An 18,636-nucleotide genomic window follows, 5' to 3' on the forward strand; every position below is an offset into this window, starting at 1 on the left:
ATTAAGGCCTTTTACTTCTGAATTAGCCTAGACACTCTCTGGCCTTACTTGTAATATTTCACCACTAGCACAGTAAATCTCAAACCTGTTTGTTTTGTTCTTTGGTTTGTTTGCTAATCTTGAATAACTGTAGTTGTTTCTCACTATTTTCAAAGGACAATCTTAACATGGACAAAGGGCAATCTTTAACACAAATATTAAAGGCAGGCACTCAGGATTAGGGATGTAGTGGAGGAGGTATGAAATCAGTCAAATAGTAGGATGTTGCAACTTCACATAATTAGAAGTCATTTTCTCTTTTACTCTGATCTTCTCTCAGCTTCCAGCCTCAACCCTAGTCCCTCTATCTAGAGCCTCCAGTGTGGGTCCCCTTTTGGCTCCGAGAATGAATTATTCTTTTTTGTTGCCATTCTTTTTAGCTGTTCACAGTGAAAAGGTCAGCTCTTTGGGATAAGACAACTCAGTATTTGATCCACGTTCAACCATTCACAGGCTAGCCTGTGTGACCTGGGGCAAAACTTAAGTCTTTCTGAGCCTTGGGTTTGTGTCCTCATTTGAAAATGGGGAAATAAACTTGAGCACAGGTATAAAAGCATAGCTCATAGTTCCTAGAATATAGTAAATACTCAGTGAATGTCTCTTCCTTCGTCTTTCTCACTCATGCATCCGGGTTTTAGCTGTTGCAACCTGTACTTTCTCTCTTTTTAATGATCTTTCTTTGATTCATTTCATTTCTACCATGTTTATTTCATACAGCATTCAGTGCATTATTAGTGACTAATAAATGGTAAGACAATTAGGACTCGCTAGTCACCCTATAGGGTCAGATTATTAAAGTAAAATAAAGCTTAAGGTTGGACATAACCTTGTAATAGAAGAGTTGCACTTAAATATAAGATGATAGGCCAAAATCGGACATGTTGATGTTGGAGAAAAAAACCAAATATTTTTTAAAATTTCTTCAAAATAAATGTATTTGGACCCTCAACTCTGTTTAGTGATTGTCCTTCTCCATTCCTAAAGCCAAGACCCTGTAGTTAATGTAGGCCTTTCCTTGCATGTAGTTCTCCCCAATTTCCCTGATATTAGGAAGAGGGAAGGGGAAGATGTGCTAATCCTAACCCTTGTCCCTTCCCTGCTGAACTGCAACACCTGTCAATTCTGATACGTGTGAGTAACATACTCTTGACATTGGCCCCTGGATAAAAAAAGAAAAGAGGAGAAAAACACAAAACTTAACTGAACCTCGGAACATTATTGTGTAATCAGAATAACTAAAACACCAAATAATGTTTGTGAAGACACTTCATTTTTATCTGCTAAAGATTAAATTGGTAATAATGTTTTGTAAACAAGAGAAACAATGAGGTTACATGGGTTATCTTTGTCTTAACGGATGATATAGGTCTGGCAGCACCCTGAGCTTATCATAGTTGTCTCTCCCCTCTCCTTCTATCCCACTGTCCCTGTTGACTTGAGGGAAAAGAGATTAGGAGGTAAGCTTGAAGCAATCACATGAGCCCTTAAAAAGCCAAAAGGTTTCTCCACTGCATAGAAGAGGAAGTCAGAGATTCAAAACAAGAAACATTTGATGCACCATTGCTGGCTTTAAAATGGAGGGCATACATTGTTAGGGAATGTGAGTGGTCCCCACCTGACAGCTAGCAAGGGAATGGGGACAGCCACAAGGAGCTGAAGTCTATTGAACACGGAAATGATCTTGCAGAACCTCCAGACAGGAATTCAGCCCAGCCAATACCCTGTGATTCCCTGAGCAGAGAACCCAGTCATACCATGCTGGAATTCTTCCCCACGGAAACCATGAGATAATGAATCGTTATATATCATCAAGCTACTAGTAAATTTGTGGTAATTTTTTATGCGGCAGTAGAACATGCAAGGATTAATCCCTGTTTGAAATGTGGAGGTGCAAATTCTTTCTTGAAAGGGGTTGACTTCTTAGTGTTGAAATGCCTCATTCAGACAATTAGAAGTATAAGAAATAGGTATTGACTGGCTGAGCTTTGCCAGGACTTGCACTAGATGCTGGGGATAAGTCACCACGGTATGACCTCTAGTGAGAAAAAACAGATACACAAATAGTAACAGTACAGTATAATAAATACATGAAGAGTCCGGTCCAAGGGGCTGGAAGTGCAGTGCAGATGATGAGTGTGACTGAGCGAGTTGAAGAAGGCTTCTTAGCATCAAAGGGTACAAATCTGTATTCCCAGCTACTGTAAATCAACAATCCCTTTGACGAAAATAATTCAAAATTGATGAAAGAGCACAAGTCTGGCGTTCTGTACTGACTTGAATTAAAGGAGTCAAAGGAATTTAAAAATTTTTAAACATCATTTAAAAGGATGTGGCATATATTATTTTTGTTTGTTTGCCTTCCACATTTCTCTTGATTCGGTACATTCAGAATCCTAGCAAACAAGAGGGGTGAAAAAACGAGAGCTTAGTATATCATGGAAACATTCCCTATTATAATCCATGAGTCATTTTCTCTCTGAATTCAACTTAACTGACATAATACTCTTCACTTTATTACCATTGATCGTCGACAATCCACTCTTTCTGTAGTACAAGTCCGAGTGCTGTAGGCAGTATTCTCAAAGTGTAGTCTGCGGAGCCTTGGGGCTCCCTGAGATAGTGGGTCCATAAGTCATTATCCTCATGATAGCACTAGCACATTATTTGCCTTTTCCATCGTGTTGACGTGTTGACGTTTGCACTGATGGTGCAGGAGCAGTGGTGGGTGTTAGCTCCAAATAGTACCAGTAATAGCACAAGTAATTCAAATTATTGAATTCTGTACCACAGCACTCTCCCAAGAAAAAAATTGCCACTGTCACCTAGGATGAAGCAGCAAAAATTAACTAATTTTACTAAATCTTGACCCTCGAATGCATACCTGACAAACTATGGTTCTTCCAGCTTTGGTAGTCGGCAGATATTTTCTCACAAATGAGCAAAGTGGGTCTCTCTCTAGTGAAAACAATCGACAGCATTTGTTGCCAGTGGTAAAAATGTGAGCTTTCAAGCAAAAGTTAGAATTTTAGAAAATTTGTATCCATTACTGTGGGCCACATAGCTTCCCAAACCCTTAAAGGTTTCTGATGAGAGCAGTGGTGATATTAATGCGATTTTTATATTGTGTAATGAAATGTTTCAACTCAGTCAACCCGTATTTGCCAAATGACCAATGGGTAATGTTACAAAATCATGCAGGGTTAAATTTAAATAAAATGCAAGATAGATCAGTGGATTTTAATGTAAGGTAGGAAAAGTATCTAGGTATGGTTTTTGATTCTACATTGCAGATGGCCTTTCAGAAACTACCACTTGTCAAGTTTTAGTATAGTATCAAAGAAGTTCCAGAATAATCTCAAAAACTACGAAAATAATACCGCTCTTTCAACAACACATCTGTGCGAGGTCGGGTTTTCTTCATACGCTTCAACCAAAATAACATATCAAGATGGAAATTTGAGTGCAAAAGCAGTTAAGAGAATCCAGTTGTCATCAATAAACCAGATGTTAAAGAGATTTGCAAAAAAATGTAAAACAATGCCACCCGTGTATTTTTGTTTATAAAACAGTCACTTTTCAGAAGAATACTTTTTGTTAACATGCAACAAACATAAGTTTGTCGTTTTAAAATGAATTAATATTTAAAAATTTTTCATTTTAATTTCTAATGTGATAAGTGTTTGTAGATAAACCCACACGAACAAAAGCTCAACAGGATCCTCAGTGAATTTTAAGAGTGTTAAGTGCCCTGAGAGAAAAAAGGTTTGAGAACTACTGTAAGAGATTTTTCATTTATTTTATTTTATTTTTTATTTATTATTATTTTTTTCTTATTAAAGATAATTTATTGTTGAATTAGTTTCCATACAACACTCAGTGCTCATCCCAACAGGTGCCCTCCTCAATGCCCATCACCCATGTAAGAGATTTTTCAAATGAATGGGCTAAAATTGTATTATCTATTAAATTACAGTCTAAAAAGGGAAACAAAGCAAGCACATAGCAAACTTATGTGTACATGAATGCTACAGCAGATCTAAGCCAGTCTAAATTCTAAAATATACCATGTCTTAGCGATGAGCAATTTAAACATTTGGGAGTCGGAGTAATTCATTTAATCGGCCTCTTTTTCCTTTCTTCTTTCCTTTATCCATTCCATAAATATTTATTGAGCATATATTATGTGAATTATTCATTAATCCATGCCTTAATTCTATGAGGTATCATTCGACCCACTTTGTATATGAGGAAACAGATTCTGAACAATTAAGTGAATTACCTAAGTGTAGTGCCCAAGTGAATATGAATGTTTGGGATGTGAATTCTCTGCCTCCACTGCCCATGTACTTGAATATTAAACTATATTATTGCTCATCTCTTCCACTTGGAAGCCAGAGAATGCTAGGACTGTCCGCTTTTGGTTCCCTGGGATACAAGCTGCGGACTTCAGAGTCACCAACCGGGGTTCCAGTCCTGAGGTTAACATCCTGTGTGATCTTGTACAAGTTCCTTACCCTCACAGAACCTTGGTTTTCTTCCCGGTAAAACAAAAATCATAACACTTAACTTAGGGGTGATTCCAAGACGAAATGATATAATATATAGAAATCACCACTATCTGGAGAACTAGGAAAATAGTAGCTGCAGACCTGCTGGTGACACCATTATTCTCCACGTGGGTGGTTGTTACCTGTCCAGATGCTTCATTGCAGGCCACACTCATCTGGCAGGGTAGTTGGCAACCGAGATGGAGAGAGAAGCCGAGGAGCAAGCCGTGTGGAACAAGAAGAGCAGGGACTTGGGTGTCAAACTAATGCCAGCACAAGTCCTTTCTCAGCTAATTATTGCTTAACTCTGTCTGAAAGAACTCTGCCTTCCCCTCTATAAACATAGAGATGAAACTGCCCACTTATGTGGATGAGTGCCAGAGAATATACAGACATGGCCGTAATGACTAGCACTTAACTGGGTGTCTAATCCGTATTAATTCCTTCCCCTACGACACGTTCCTTCCGCTCTTTGGAAAACATTCTGGGTGTCCAATAGAGAGACCGTCCCTTTGCCACCAGACTCGGGCTCAAGAATATTTGTCCTGCGAACCTTAGAACTTACCAGTTCCTGCTCAGGAAGTCTTCAGAGCCCAGGCCCTAACTGTTACCTTAAAAAGCTGCTGCATCACAGCCAGCAGTGGTCTTAGATTTGAAAGCCACATCAGACAGAAATCAGGTGTTTAGCTTTGGTGGAGCTTAGGAGATTTCCAGTGCAAAAAGTGTTACTTTTGAGGTCTAGTCGATGCAAGAAAACCATTGTATCCTTCCTTTTGGAGTAAATTAAATCTGCTCCTCTGTGGGAAAGCTTGAGAAGCTCAGCTTCTCAGAAGAGGAGGGGAAGACACAATATAAAATTACATGGCTTCTGTTCCACGAGGACCAGATTTCTTGAGTTTAATAAAAAGTAAAATCGCACCATAAAAATTGAGGCCAGATGAAATGCCTCATCTTAGTAAGTTGGTGGAATGTTAATATTCTCTGGATTTGGTTATTACCAGCAGGATCGTTGATAAAATGCACAGCCAATTGAAATGGAACTCAAGGCCTTTATGCACAGCCAGGTCTCGCACTGTGGGTTTAGTTGAAATCTGGGGATGTGCAGAATGGGGACAAGCTACTAGACCAGCAGGTTTCTCCCCCAATTCCTGCTCTTACCAGCAGGCCCACGGCTTTAGCCAGGAGGGCGCTGAACCACTTTTTAGTCCTTCCCAGAACCACATCCTCGGAGGCTGACAACATTCATGGCAGCTTGAGTTACTGCCAGCGGTGAGTGGGTCATTTCTGGGAACGCTGCTTTGGGGGTGGCTCTCAGGATCCCTAAGTGGCACCCACTTCGTGTCCACAGGAGGTGTGGGTTTTATTGGCTATGATGCCAAAGAGGTCCTTACCTGCAAGGACCAGCCTGGGTGGCAGCCAAGCTAGCTTCCTTGGAATGTTTTCCAGTCCTGGAGAGAAAGGCGCCAGTTGAGTCTCTGCAGCTCTGACCACTTCTCCTGAGGTGCCTCTTTGTCTGGTGTGATTCCTGTGCCTGGGACAGAGACCACACAGTCATTTCATCTATGTCACATACTGTCAGGTATGGCCCAGATGGTCAACTCAGTGTCCAAGATTTTATGAACTTGGCTCTTCGGGGAGGCTGCATTGTGTGGTGGTAATGAACGTGGCCCCTAGAGCCAGACTTGCTGCATTTGAACCTAGCTTTGCCACTTATTAGCTCTGTCCCCTTGGGAAAGTTCCTTGACTTCACTATGCTTCAGTTTCCTCACCTGTAAAAGAAGGATAATAATAGTACCTGCTTTAAAGGTACTATAAAATGCTTAGCACACAGTAAGCACTTGTGTCAGTTGCATAATAATTATTATGCACTAGGTAGGTAGCATGGCCTGATAGTTTTCCAAGCTTGGGAAAAGACTGCAGGCTTCCTACTGATAGCCATGTGTGGGTGCGGAGTGTAGGTGAGAGAGTTGTCTTCTAGAGTCTCCCCACGCCCCTTATATTTTCTTTCCCTTTTCTGGTACCTTCTCTTAACATCTTTCTTACCTGTCTTCTGTTCACCAGCCTGAGATTAAAGAATATGTAGTTGGAAGATCAGAGTCTGTGTCCTCGGTCAGCCACTTACTGCCATGTGAGCCTAGACAAGTTTCTGAACTTCTCTGAGCAGCAGTGGAAGATTCAGGATGTCTCAAGGTCGCCAGGTTATCTCATAAAGATGGGATTAATAGTGGGTGCTGTTACCCCGGGATAATGAAACAAAGGACACACATTGAAAATACCTGGTGATTTTCCACTGGAAACTAAGACTTTACCTGTGAATGTACCTATGTACCAATGAATGTACCTGTGAATGCGCTTGACTGTACCTACGAATGAAAAAAAGAGTCAATGTGATTTTTACCCTTCATCTCTACCTTACAGGGAGATGTGTAGTGGGGAAAAGCACCAGAGTGGGAGTCGGGAGACCTGGGTTCTGTTCAGTGAGGTCCTGGGTACACAGTACCCAGTATAGAGTGGGAGCCGGGAAGATGGTGTTTCTCTACTACTTGATTCCACTGTATGTAGTGACCCAGGGGTTTCCATTCCCTTTTTATGCATTACGACCCTGTATCACTGCAGTTGTGTAGTGAGCAAGGCTATATTATAGAAGTGCTGACAGTAGTCGTGGCTTGATCATCCATTTCCTGGGGCCTCTATTTCTCAGCTTCTTGTCTTAGAAAGTACGAATCTTAAAATGAAATTTTGGTTTCTTACAGCTTTAACATGATATGAAGGCGTATAATTAGATACACACTGGCTTTCCTATCACCCAGTTCCTTTTCTTCATAGTACTTGCTGCTATCTTTTTTGTTTTGGTTTTGTTTTGTTTTTTTACGTATTTTTTCTTTGTCTCCAATACTCCCACCCCACTCCCAGGCCCCTACCTAGAAAGGAAGCTGAGTAAGAATAGGGACCTTGTCTCTTTTGACCTTCAGTGCTAGAAGAGCGCTTGGCACATTTTAGGTGTTTAACTAATATACACATATGCCCTCATATACAGGTATAACCGCGCATTATAATATAGTTACATAAAATTGTCCTTTTGACTAGCTAGTCAAATGGTTGTTCCTCCCCTATTCCCCACCACAACATACACCACACTGGTATTTGGAGATTAGAGGACTAGAATTAAGAATGGTCATATTGTCTGTCTTCAAACTTACACAGAGTACCACTGCCTGGGTTCTTGCCTTGTGTGTGCATACAGTGTCAGAGAACAAAAACTCCTATCAGAGGAAGCCCACAGTTCAGGGCTGTGGACACGTGATCAAGCTGGTGATGTCTAGCATAGGGGTTGGATCCGTTTATATACATAGTGGAGGTGGTCAGCAGGAGGCAAAATACAAACCTCAGAATTGTGCTCACACATATTATTGAGATTTCATATTGCTTTTATTATTTGGCCACAAAAATGGACATAATCCTTGTTGGCTTTAACACACCTACTAGTACTGCTTTCACTATCCATCTTGCAAAATATAAGACAAGGCCAGAGCTTAAATTAAAATCCTCAGCTTCTTATCTTCTTCCCACAGGAAAGCAAATCTGTGTTGAAAACCGTAAAATTAAGAGGAGAGCAAGGATAGCATAATTTAGCAAAAATTCATGGCACCAGATTCTGAGCTATATGACTGGAGGGATAGGTCAGACATTAAGAAGATGCTGCCTGCTAATGCAGGTTCCTTAAGGTGGTGCTCTGGAAATAAGAAAGGCATGCAAAATATATATATTTCCAGAAGATTTCTGCAATGCTTACTCTTTATAAGCACTCCAAGAAAATACCTTTGTAGATTGCTTGGCAATTATGCTTCTTATGAGACTTTTGAAATGAGACTCAAAGCAGTTTAGTGGAGTTGAAATGTATTCATTTTAGCATTTGAGTGTTGAGATTTTTGTTTCCATTTTAAAAAGGGTTTGTAATGATATCCTTCTATCCCCACCCCCACCCCACCTCCTGTAGCATTCTAAATTCCTTGTATTTAAGAAGCTCATTCTGTGTATTTGGCAAACTGCATCATTAACACTTGAAAAGCATTGAAACATTTTTTTAACCTTTCACACATTTATATGCATAGATGTCTGTGCTGAGGTATATAGAGAAAAGGCATGGGGCTTTGATAATGGTGCTCTATTTAATAAATGCCCAGGGCTATACGAGCTGTGCAAGTTCTGCCATTAGACAGGAGCTGATCATACAGGGAAAATCTAGTATGGAAATTATGTCATTGTCTAAAAAAGGGTGATTTTTCCCCCCCCTTTTTTTTAATAAGTTTTTTTGGGTGGAGGTTGTAATGATAAGGTATAGAAAATTAGTATTACTAGCTGTAAAGAGAATTAAGTGTTACTAGGATAATTGTTCCTAATTTTCCTGAGGGTAGTCCTTCCCATTGGAGCCACATACTTTTTATATCTAATTTGTAAAACAAACAAAAACACCAAATTTAAAATTAGTGTGTATGTCAGCAAGTGTGTTATAGGGCTCTCAACCATTCAACATGGACCCACATTTTAAGCAGTTTATACTGTGCAGTTGTCAGGTAGTTCCTCAATATATGTTTTTTTAATACAGATATTTGCTTCTGGGGAAACAGATTTCACATGTATTTTAGTTTATAGCACAGTAAAAATCTCACTGATTCAAACTGGTAAAGACCTGTCTGAACTAGTTACTTAGTGAATATTCAAAATTCATTGTATTTTATTTCTCTTAAATCACAAGTTACTTATTACTGTAGTGTTTGTAAAAATTGAGATCTTCCTGGGACTGCTGTAATTAATGGATAAGTTTAAAACCAGAAACATATTTTGCATGTATATAATTGCATCGAGTTTACTTTCTTTTTTCAAGGGCAGGGGGAGGCAGTGTAGAGTTTATCAAAAACAATCTCCCTAATCAGGTTAAACTGCCTGAGTCTTATTTACATTACTTGCTTAGTAAGCACTTCCTTTGGTGGTGGGGGGATTAAACTTAAAACAAATAAAGAGATCCCAGATTTCAAATTGATACAGCCCAAAAAAATAACCTGAATCTTTAAAAATATTATTATGTAATTTTAGACTTCCAAATTCAATAATAAAATTTATTTTTAAGCTAATATAAGACATATAAAATGTTAACAATTTAAAGTGTTCTTTCAGGCCACATTTCCCGTTATGCAGTTAAACTCAAGATTAGAAATTCCCTTTTATCAGTCAAAACTTGTAGAAACTAGAGAACCTGAAGACGAAGCGAGTAGTGCTAAAGCATAATGAATGGATAGTCATATTTGATTGACAAAGCTATAAGACATGAAAAAAAATGTTGTAATGTGGTTCTGTAAGATGTACAAACTATAGACTTACAAATTATATACACTAAGGGGATATCAGTACAGAAAATTTATATTGATTGGGTTGTTTAAAAATTTGACCTTCAAATTGGTAATATTTATTTGTTTACTGAACAGTTTTTTGAGTGCCTTTTTATTGCAGACATATGTAATGAATAAAAAAGAGTTTATAAAACGTTTGTGACTTTTGCTCCAGTAACTCCGGGTTGAACAGTTGAACATAACCTGAGGAGATAATCCAGAAGGTCATAAATATGTATGCACAGAAATTTATGTAATACGAAATAATAATCAACCTAAGTCTCATAGGTGCTGATTGAATAACTGATAGTATATGATACCCATATACTTGAGTATTTAACATGGAAAAATTCTGAAGGTGTAATGAGTACAGCAGATGAGTTCAATTTTTCAGGTCTAGAGATGATTCTTGGGTTGTGCTAATGCCCAGTTACTGCTATTTTGTGACTGTTTCTTTGGGAGAGGTGTTCCTATTAACTGTTGACCTTGTGGTTACTTTGCAGTCAAATAAGGTGCCTGTGGTGCAGCCATCACACGCGGTCCATCCTCTCACCCCCCTTATCACGTACAGCGACGAGCACTTTTCTCCAGGATCACACCCCTCACACCTCCCTTCAGATGTCAACTCCAAACAAGGTGAGAGCCCCTGCCTTCCTGGGTCTTTCTCGATAAGTGAGGAGCCACATCTCATCAGACCGAGTGCCTGTACAGGTGCCTTTGCTGTATGTCACTGGGTGGATCAAAATACATTTGTTTGGCAGGAGTTTTTTAAAAGATTTGTTGTTACTACTTTTATTTTTCAGGATTAAAAAACAGAAGAAGAAAAACATAAAAGGATTATTTTCAAAGTGACAGCTTTGAAAATCTAGAATCCACCATATAAACCAATATATTGTACAGATATACTAAAAATTCAGTGCTTGGTGCCCCCTACAGTATTCATTTATTGCAGTTGTAGGTGTTGATGGTAGTGTTAGAAAAATGTTAGAAAACAGACAACATAGATTTTTACTTTGAATGTTCTCTTTTTCATCCTTTTGTGATTTCTTTTGGTTTTAGTCCTTATTATGTTTTATCCTCTTTTTGTTATTTACCAGCACCAACTTAGATATTAATAATAATTAAAGTATAAAACCATCTCTGTTAAAGTCAAAGTAACATGAATCCTGTTTTGCTTCTCTACATTATTACCCAGTTCTGCTTCTATATTGTTTATAGAAGAACACATCGCATAAGAAGTTTGAAAAATCAAAATGCCCAGGTTTTTTTTTTTTATTTTTTATATTTGTTTATTTTTGAGAGAGAGACTGAGCACCAGTGGAGGAAGGGCAAGGAGAGAGGGAGACACAAAATCTGAAGCAGGCTCCAGGCTCTGATCTGTCAGCACAGAGCCCAATGTGGGGCTCGAACTCATGATCATGACCTGAGCCAAAGTCAGACGCTCAACCAGCTGAGCCACCCAGGCACTCTCAGAATTCCTAGTTTCTAACCTGGTGGGTGTGGGTATGAGTTGGTTGCAGGACTTAGAGCTCAGGTTCTGCAGGCCTTCTGGTCCATTCTGCTTAGAGCATACGTCGAAGATGAATTTGTTTGCCTCTCCTCTTTCCATGTACATACACACTTGGACCTCAACAGGATCTTTAGAAATTCAAAATAAAAGATCCTATAAAACTGTGTGAAAACAGAGAATGTAAAGATGTAAAATCTGCCATCACCGGCATTTCACCCTTTTTTCCAGCCTTATCTTTGAACTATAGTGGACAAGAAAAGTTAGTAAGTGTAGAAAGAGAGTGGAGTTCAGAGGCTGGGTGTTTTTTCCACTACTGTGAACTCTTGTAGGTTACATCCTCAATGCCTTCATTCCCATCCATTGTTAAAACTGCTTATTTGAGGACTTAGTCACTGTCAGACTTTGGCTTGAGTGGAGCTTTGTACCCTTTACCTAGGAAATGTAAGAATCGCCTATGCGGATGTTTCCGGGTTTGCCTTGGTTTTATTCCTCATTTCCAGTCCTTCCTCTACTTCCTTTTATCAAGGACCTCCAAGGAATAAGAAACATCAAGACAGGTCTGAGGATGTATGGTGAGATGGGTATTTTAGGAAGAAGGTGGAGTTTGAGAGGGAAGATCAAGAGTGTGACCTTGGTCATGGTGGTGATTTTAGGTGCCTTATAGACATCTGGAGGGAGAGGGAAGGTAGGTAATTTATAGGTCACCATCTCGGAGTGATATCTGTGCTAGAGATGCATATCTGGGAGCCATGAAGCTATAAATGACAGTTAAAGATAGATATAAAAGCCTCAAACAAGCTATTGGCTCAAAGAATCCAAAGTGTGATTTATTTGGTTTTTAACTATTTATTTAACAATTACATGGTGCTTCCTATGTCCTAGGCCCTATTCTAATCACTTTCAAACACACTTATTTAAAAAAAATAACACATTATGGTTCAGAAGTTTTTTCTTCCAAGAATCCTAGGACAGTTCTATTTTTTAAAAAGACAAATTTATGACTGGCTACCAGTTACATTTGTATTTTGTTTCCATCTCTTCTACTGCCCTACCTTGTTTTGTCTTAATAATTGTAATTTATATCATTGCTTTAAAAAAAATTTTTTTTTAAACAAACTCTCCAGAACTAGATAAAGAACAAGTGGGCATGATCAGAAAATTGCATTTTCTCTGAAGTTCTTATTTTGTCCCCCAAATTTGTGATTTTTGCATTCTACTCTGTATACAGTGTTTTGTTTTTTTTTTCTTAATATAAAGTTGTTTGTTTGTTTGTTTGTTTGTTTGTTTTGCTACTTTTTTGTGAGCAAAGAGTTTATATACCTTGTCACCATTTCTCTCTGGGGATATGTAACTTTGGTTTAAAAAGAACTAATTTACATGATTTGGGGTTTGTATCATTCCACTTGGTCACATTCATCACCAAAAAATAAGTAAAAAGCTCACTAGGTCTCTTGCTTTTATTCTCTTTGTCTTCTACTGCCAGTCTTTTTAGTTATATCATGTAGCTAAATTAGTTAGAACATGGTGGTACTGAGGCCAGAGTTGCTAATTTCAAAACTATTGGGAGGCTGGTTAGTTTTATTTAAAAAATACTAATAATAAATAAAAAAGTATGTCCATGCTTTAACCATAGATAGAACTATCCAATAAACATATACTGTAGCAGAACTCATTCTCATTTGTAGGAAAATAACTTTAGGTTCGTTTCACAGTAGGAAACACATTCAGTTTTACCTTTCTCTCACCGTGTTGGTGTGGGGTATGTGTGTGCGTATAGGTTGTAGGTGTGGGAGAGGGAAAGGAAGCTGATACCAGTCATTTTCTTCTCATTATGTCTTACGAAAATGTTGGAAAGAAAGAGCTTTTAGGAAATATTGGCTTTACATATCTGTCTTTGTATTACCCATTGTATCCTTGTAAGTAACCACACTCACATAGCACTTAACACTGTGTTCCAAGCATTTTTCTGTTTTACGTATATTCATGCATTTATTCCTCACAACAACCCCTATTCCATCTTTATACTGATTTTATTTTTTTTAAGTTTATTTCTTTTGAGAGAGAGAGAACACGCGTGCATGAGCCGCGGCAGGGCGGAGAGGGGGAGAAAGGATCCCAAGCAGCCTCCACGCTATAAGCCCAGAGCCCAATTTGGGGCCTGATCGTACGAACCATGAGCTCATGATGACCTGACCCGAAATCAAGAGTCAGATGCCCAACCAACTGAGCTACCCAGGCATCTCTATACTGATTTTAAAGAACAATAACAATTAAATAGCTTCCTCAAAGATAAGTAGCTAGTGAGTGGCATAATTGATGATCCAGGGGCACCTGGGTGGCTCAGTCAGTTAAGCATCTGACTTTGGCTCCGGTCATGATCTCATGGTTCATGGGTTCAAGCCCTGCATTGAGCTCCACACTAACAGCATGGAGCCTGCCTGGGATTCTCTCTCTCACTCTCCCACTGCCCCTCCGCTACTTGTGCTTTCTCTCTCTCGCTCAAAAGAAATAAACTTAAAAAAAAAAAAAAGGAATTAATAGATCCATATGAGTTTGATTCCAGAATCATTTCATCTGTAATTGTCAGAGTTACTTACAAAAGCTTAAAAATCCTTAACGCTAAGGGCGCCTGGGTGGCTCACTCTGTTAAGTAGCTGACTTCGGCTCAGTTCATGATCTGGTAGTGTCTGGGTTCGAGGCCAGAGTTGGGTTCTGCTCTGATGGCTCAGAACCTGGAGACTGCTTCAGATTCTGTGTCTCCCTCTCTCTCTGCCCCTCCCCTGCTCACACTCCGTGTCTCTCTCTCTCTCTCTCTCTCTGTCTCTCTCTCAAAAATAAACATTAAAAAGAAAATCATTAAGGCTATGCTGTGTATAGCCTCCTTCACATAGTATTTAGTAAATATTAGTTAAATGAATGATGTGAAATGTGTCTTCAGTAGCATAGCAGTTGGTAGAGATCCACTTCTAGGATCTTAACATGACAATAGGCTGTGTAGAAAACACAGATCCATTTTCTGTTCGTGTAATGGCCTAAGCCACACCGTGTGCTTATTGGTATAATGGTTGGCAAAATTGTTGGTAATATTGACGAATGAAGAACGGGTCTGTTTAAACACTACTAGTTCATTTGTTCAGTCATTCAAAAGTATTTATTGAGAACCTCATCTGGAGACCACCATAGTTTGGAACATAGATTGGTAAAACATGGTCTCTTTTTTTCCAAGCAGTATATAAGCTCACACGGAAAAATCATTGGCACAAACTAACTATAAAACAAAATGAAGACCATCTTAAGTACCCTGTTACAAGTACAAATAAAACATTATAGATTCCAACAAGGAAGAAAGATATCTCAGAGCTATAGACATTAGAAGGAGGGGTATTTGAAGTATGAGTGGAAACAGTCAAACTAAATACCCAGCATAGGAACTAGCATGTATCAAGTGCTAAGTAAATGGTGGTTTCCCCCTTTCTCCTTGGAGCAGTAAAACCAAATCAACCTAGTTTGTATTGTGTTCGTTTGCATCACTCGTGCTACTACAGAATCACTGATGCAGCATTCTAAGTGTGCCTGGAACGTGGACGAGAGCGGAGAGCAGGGTTTAGGCTTGTCTGCTTAGATGTGTGATGACATCAGCAAGTTACGCATGGCTGTGTCCCAGGGGTAAAAGTCCAGGACAATACATATTTTGTAGGTACCTTAACCGGATGCCTAAACAGTCACTTAATCATCCCACACCTTGGTTTCCCCATTTGCAAAACAAAGGATTAAAGCGGACAGTTCTGATAGTCTGTAACCTCTAGTCATGATTTTCAAGCTCAAATTTCCACGAAGGTTCCAGAGCTCTTATGAGTTAGTCTGATTTTTCTTTTTAAACTGAGCAGTCCCACTGCAGACCCTAATATTTGGGGAGGTTTCTGGATCTCGGGGGTGGGGGGCAGCATGTTGGAGAAACTCCCCAGTGAATCCGATGTCACGAATCATCACTGTAGGCTCCCTTAGATTCACCCCACTGCCTGAACTTCCTCAGGCCCAAGAAAAAAAAATCCCAGAGTATGAAATTTGGGGTCCACTGTGACCATAAGCAGTGGTATTTCTAGCCAAAAAGGGGAGGGATTTGAGACAGTCTTTTAAAAACAGCAAAAATGAGATAATCTCATGTAAGCTGTTGAGGGATTAAAAACCTTCTTCCTACTTGCTTCCTATGAGAGTTGAGAAATAGTTTATCCTAACTTCAGAGTCAAATTAACATCCACTTTGAAGGCAACACTTAAGTCATTCCCATATGTTCAAGACCTTAAATATCTTTTAAGACCCAAATGAAACTCATAGGCATTTTAAACAGTAAAAACAGAATAATTAAAGAGCATCTTTCATGTGCTCACCTAATTTCACATGTTGGTCTGAACATAACCGTTGAATGCATATCTGGGTGTTAAATGTGGAAACGTGTGCTTATATATGGAAGTGGGCTTTTTAGGCCAGATGAACTATATAAAGAAACTTTTGTGGCTTTTTTCCTAATCAGAATCACTTTCCCCAAAATGCACCGAATCTTAGGTTTTTATGTTTTGCATTTTTATGCATGTGTCCCTTCTTTTCTACACCCAAGGTAGAATCTAAACAAAGAGATGTCATTTGGGACTGGGATTAGGTATAATCTTTAGGTGGTTTTTACAGTTATAGGGCAGTGTACCCCAGGGACTGTGAGCTCAAGAAACAATTTGGTGGCATTCTCATTTTCTGTGGAATACAACTAATCCAGAACAGCTTGACCTTGGAGCCCAGAGGACTCAACTTGATGAAGAGCTTAGTTGGAGCTGAAGTGGCAGAGACCAAATGAATCATATCAAGTGTGACCATTATGGGGCTGAAGATGATTCCTAATTAATCTTTGATCCTCTGAGGTATCACATTTCCCAAATCTATGTGTCCGTAAGGGAGCCAATGGAAATATGAAAGTGGCAATTTACCTAATCCTTGAGCATCATGGCAGGCCATCTACTTAGGAAGGCTGTCATTTTCCATTCTACACAAAAACAATTGTCTACCATTTTCGTAACCAAAGTGAAATAATGAGGGCAAACTAAAAAATTTAAAAATCTCATTATGGTCACACAGAGCATACTTACTCTTTCAAGAGTTCCTCAGGATGTCCTATCTTAAGACGTGATTTCTCACATTTTGAAATCTTGAGAAAAGCTAACAAACAGACTTCAATTAAATGCATCCGGTAAACATTGTTTGGTGCTAGACCTTAAGTATTAATGGCATAAAGTACTTTATTGCTTTTCTGTTATCCTTATAGTCAAATGTTCTGTGAATCTGAAAACTCTACTCCTTCATTGTTCTTTTGAACAGGCATGTCCAGACATCCTCCAGCTCCTGAGATCCCTACCTTTTATCCTCTGTCTCCAGGTGGTGTTGGACAGATTACCCCACCTCTTGGCTGGTAAGATCCTTCCTGCAACCTTCAGTCAGGCATTTGAACACAAGTTTTTCTTTCCATTCATGGAAATTAGCTTTATGAATGATAACACTTGCAGAGTTGAAGAAATTTCACATCAACAAGCAAGGTGCTAACTTTATTTCATTTCAATTTGAAAGATTGAAAAACATACAGACTTTGAAATGGATTGAATGCCTTTGCTAATATGTGTAGAAAATGACTATGTAGCATTTGCTTTGAAGCTTATAGGTTTATGGATTCAATTTGTGGCTTTGGGCACTTGCTATGCCTGTACAGAGTGCTCAGTGTGGTTTTTCTTGTCTAGTTTTTTATGAACAACTTATTTTTGAAACAAACTTAGACACATTGAACATCAGTCTTTGCTTATAAAATGAGCAGGTGAAGTAAATGACAAATAACTAGAAATTCAAAACTACAAAACCATCGTTTGAATGTTAATAAAGTAAGCACCAGTTTGAGTTCAGACAAGTGAAAAACTGATGTTTGGACTTTCTTTTTTCAGAATGCAAACACTTTCTGTTTTCTTGTTTATGTCTAAAAAAATTCTTACTGCTGTTTTCAAAAATTTTTAAATTATAAAGGTAAAGGAGAGGAAATATATTTTTGGAAGAAAGGCTTAGTGTAGCCTATTTTTATCATCTTACTATTAGCACACAGCTTCCCCCCACCCTTTCTTCATTTATCCTCTCCCCACTGCTCTCTCCACAGAAACACTGCGCCAGCTTTAGGAAATGGACCCTCTCCTTTCTTGATCTGGTCCTCTATCCCCAAGGCCCCCTATCCTTGCCCCAGTCTCCCTACCTTGACACCCTTATGTTCTCTTCTTTGGGAAGAAGGTGTCATCCTGCCATGGAAATTCCAGCTGTCTGTCTGTCTGTCCCTATTTAGCACTAAATCTCTCAGTCAATAACTGTTTAACTGATTATGCATACACCTTCAAACCTACATCAATTACTCTGTCTGAACTTACTACTTAGGGGCAATAATCCTGTGCTGAGTGGTAGCTGGAAATACAGATGGTGTAAATGAGAAATGTGAGATGTGGGAAAAAACAAGAGAGATGGAATTCTCACAGTGGAGAGGGAATGATTCCAATTAATTGATCTTTTATTTCTTGAGTGTAGCATGAGTATACGAAAGTGTAGGGAGAGTGTAATTGCTTTTAAAATATTTATTCATTTTTATATCAATTTCATTCCCTTCCCTCGTTCCTTCCCTGAAGTTCTCAAAACTCTGAAAGGAGTACTCCCCATTCTCACAGTTCCGTTACACTCCGTAAACATTTGTTACATGCCTGTTTTGTTCAGAGCAACAGTGGGGCTGGGAGAGAGAAAGGGGTGAAGGGTAATTCATGGGCTGGTTTGTTTTTAAAGTTGAGGGTGGGAGCTCTTCAGGGTAAATGATGCTTTGATCAGGTGGAGGTTAAGAAGGGAAGCCATTGGATAACTGAAGAAATGCCGTGGTCTGTAATACCCCAACACAGTTCTTTTGAAGCCCTCCCTCTTCTCCCCTCATCAAACTCTTATTGCTGGTTGGTAACTCGTGTTTTGTCATTGATGGGTTCCTTTCTTCTGTGACCTCAGGCAAGGTCAGCCTGTATATCCCATCACGGGAGGATTCAGGCAACCCTACCCATCCTCACTGTCAGTCGACACTTCCATGTCCAGGTAGGTGGAGGCG

At 39.1% G+C, this 18,636-nt stretch overlaps 1 protein-coding gene across 6 annotated transcripts in view; it reads left to right on the forward strand.

Moving 5' to 3' along the window:
* LEF1 (lymphoid enhancer binding factor 1) overlaps positions 1-18,636 on the forward strand; it is a 119,916-nt gene that overhangs the window by 72,917 nt on the left and 28,363 nt on the right. For 4 of the 6 annotated variants that reach the window (XM_019416851.2, XM_019416841.2, XM_019416888.2 and 1 more), the window contains exons 4-6: positions 10,477-10,609; positions 16,848-16,938; positions 18,540-18,623. In XM_019416851.2, coding sequence (XP_019272396.1) covers positions 10,477-10,609; positions 16,848-16,938; positions 18,540-18,623 — 308 coding nt within the window. The remainder of the gene's footprint in view (positions 1-10,476; positions 10,610-16,847; positions 16,939-18,539; positions 18,624-18,636) is intronic. The other 2 variants (XM_019416868.2, XM_019416860.2) reach the window with 1 other exon arrangement.

Source organism: Panthera pardus, unplaced genomic scaffold (genome assembly GCF_024362965.1).
Source record: "Panthera pardus isolate Hobbes unplaced genomic scaffold, ASM2436296v1 HiC_scaffold_13, whole genome shotgun sequence".
Lineage (NCBI taxonomy): Eukaryota > Metazoa > Chordata > Mammalia > Carnivora > Felidae > Panthera > Panthera pardus.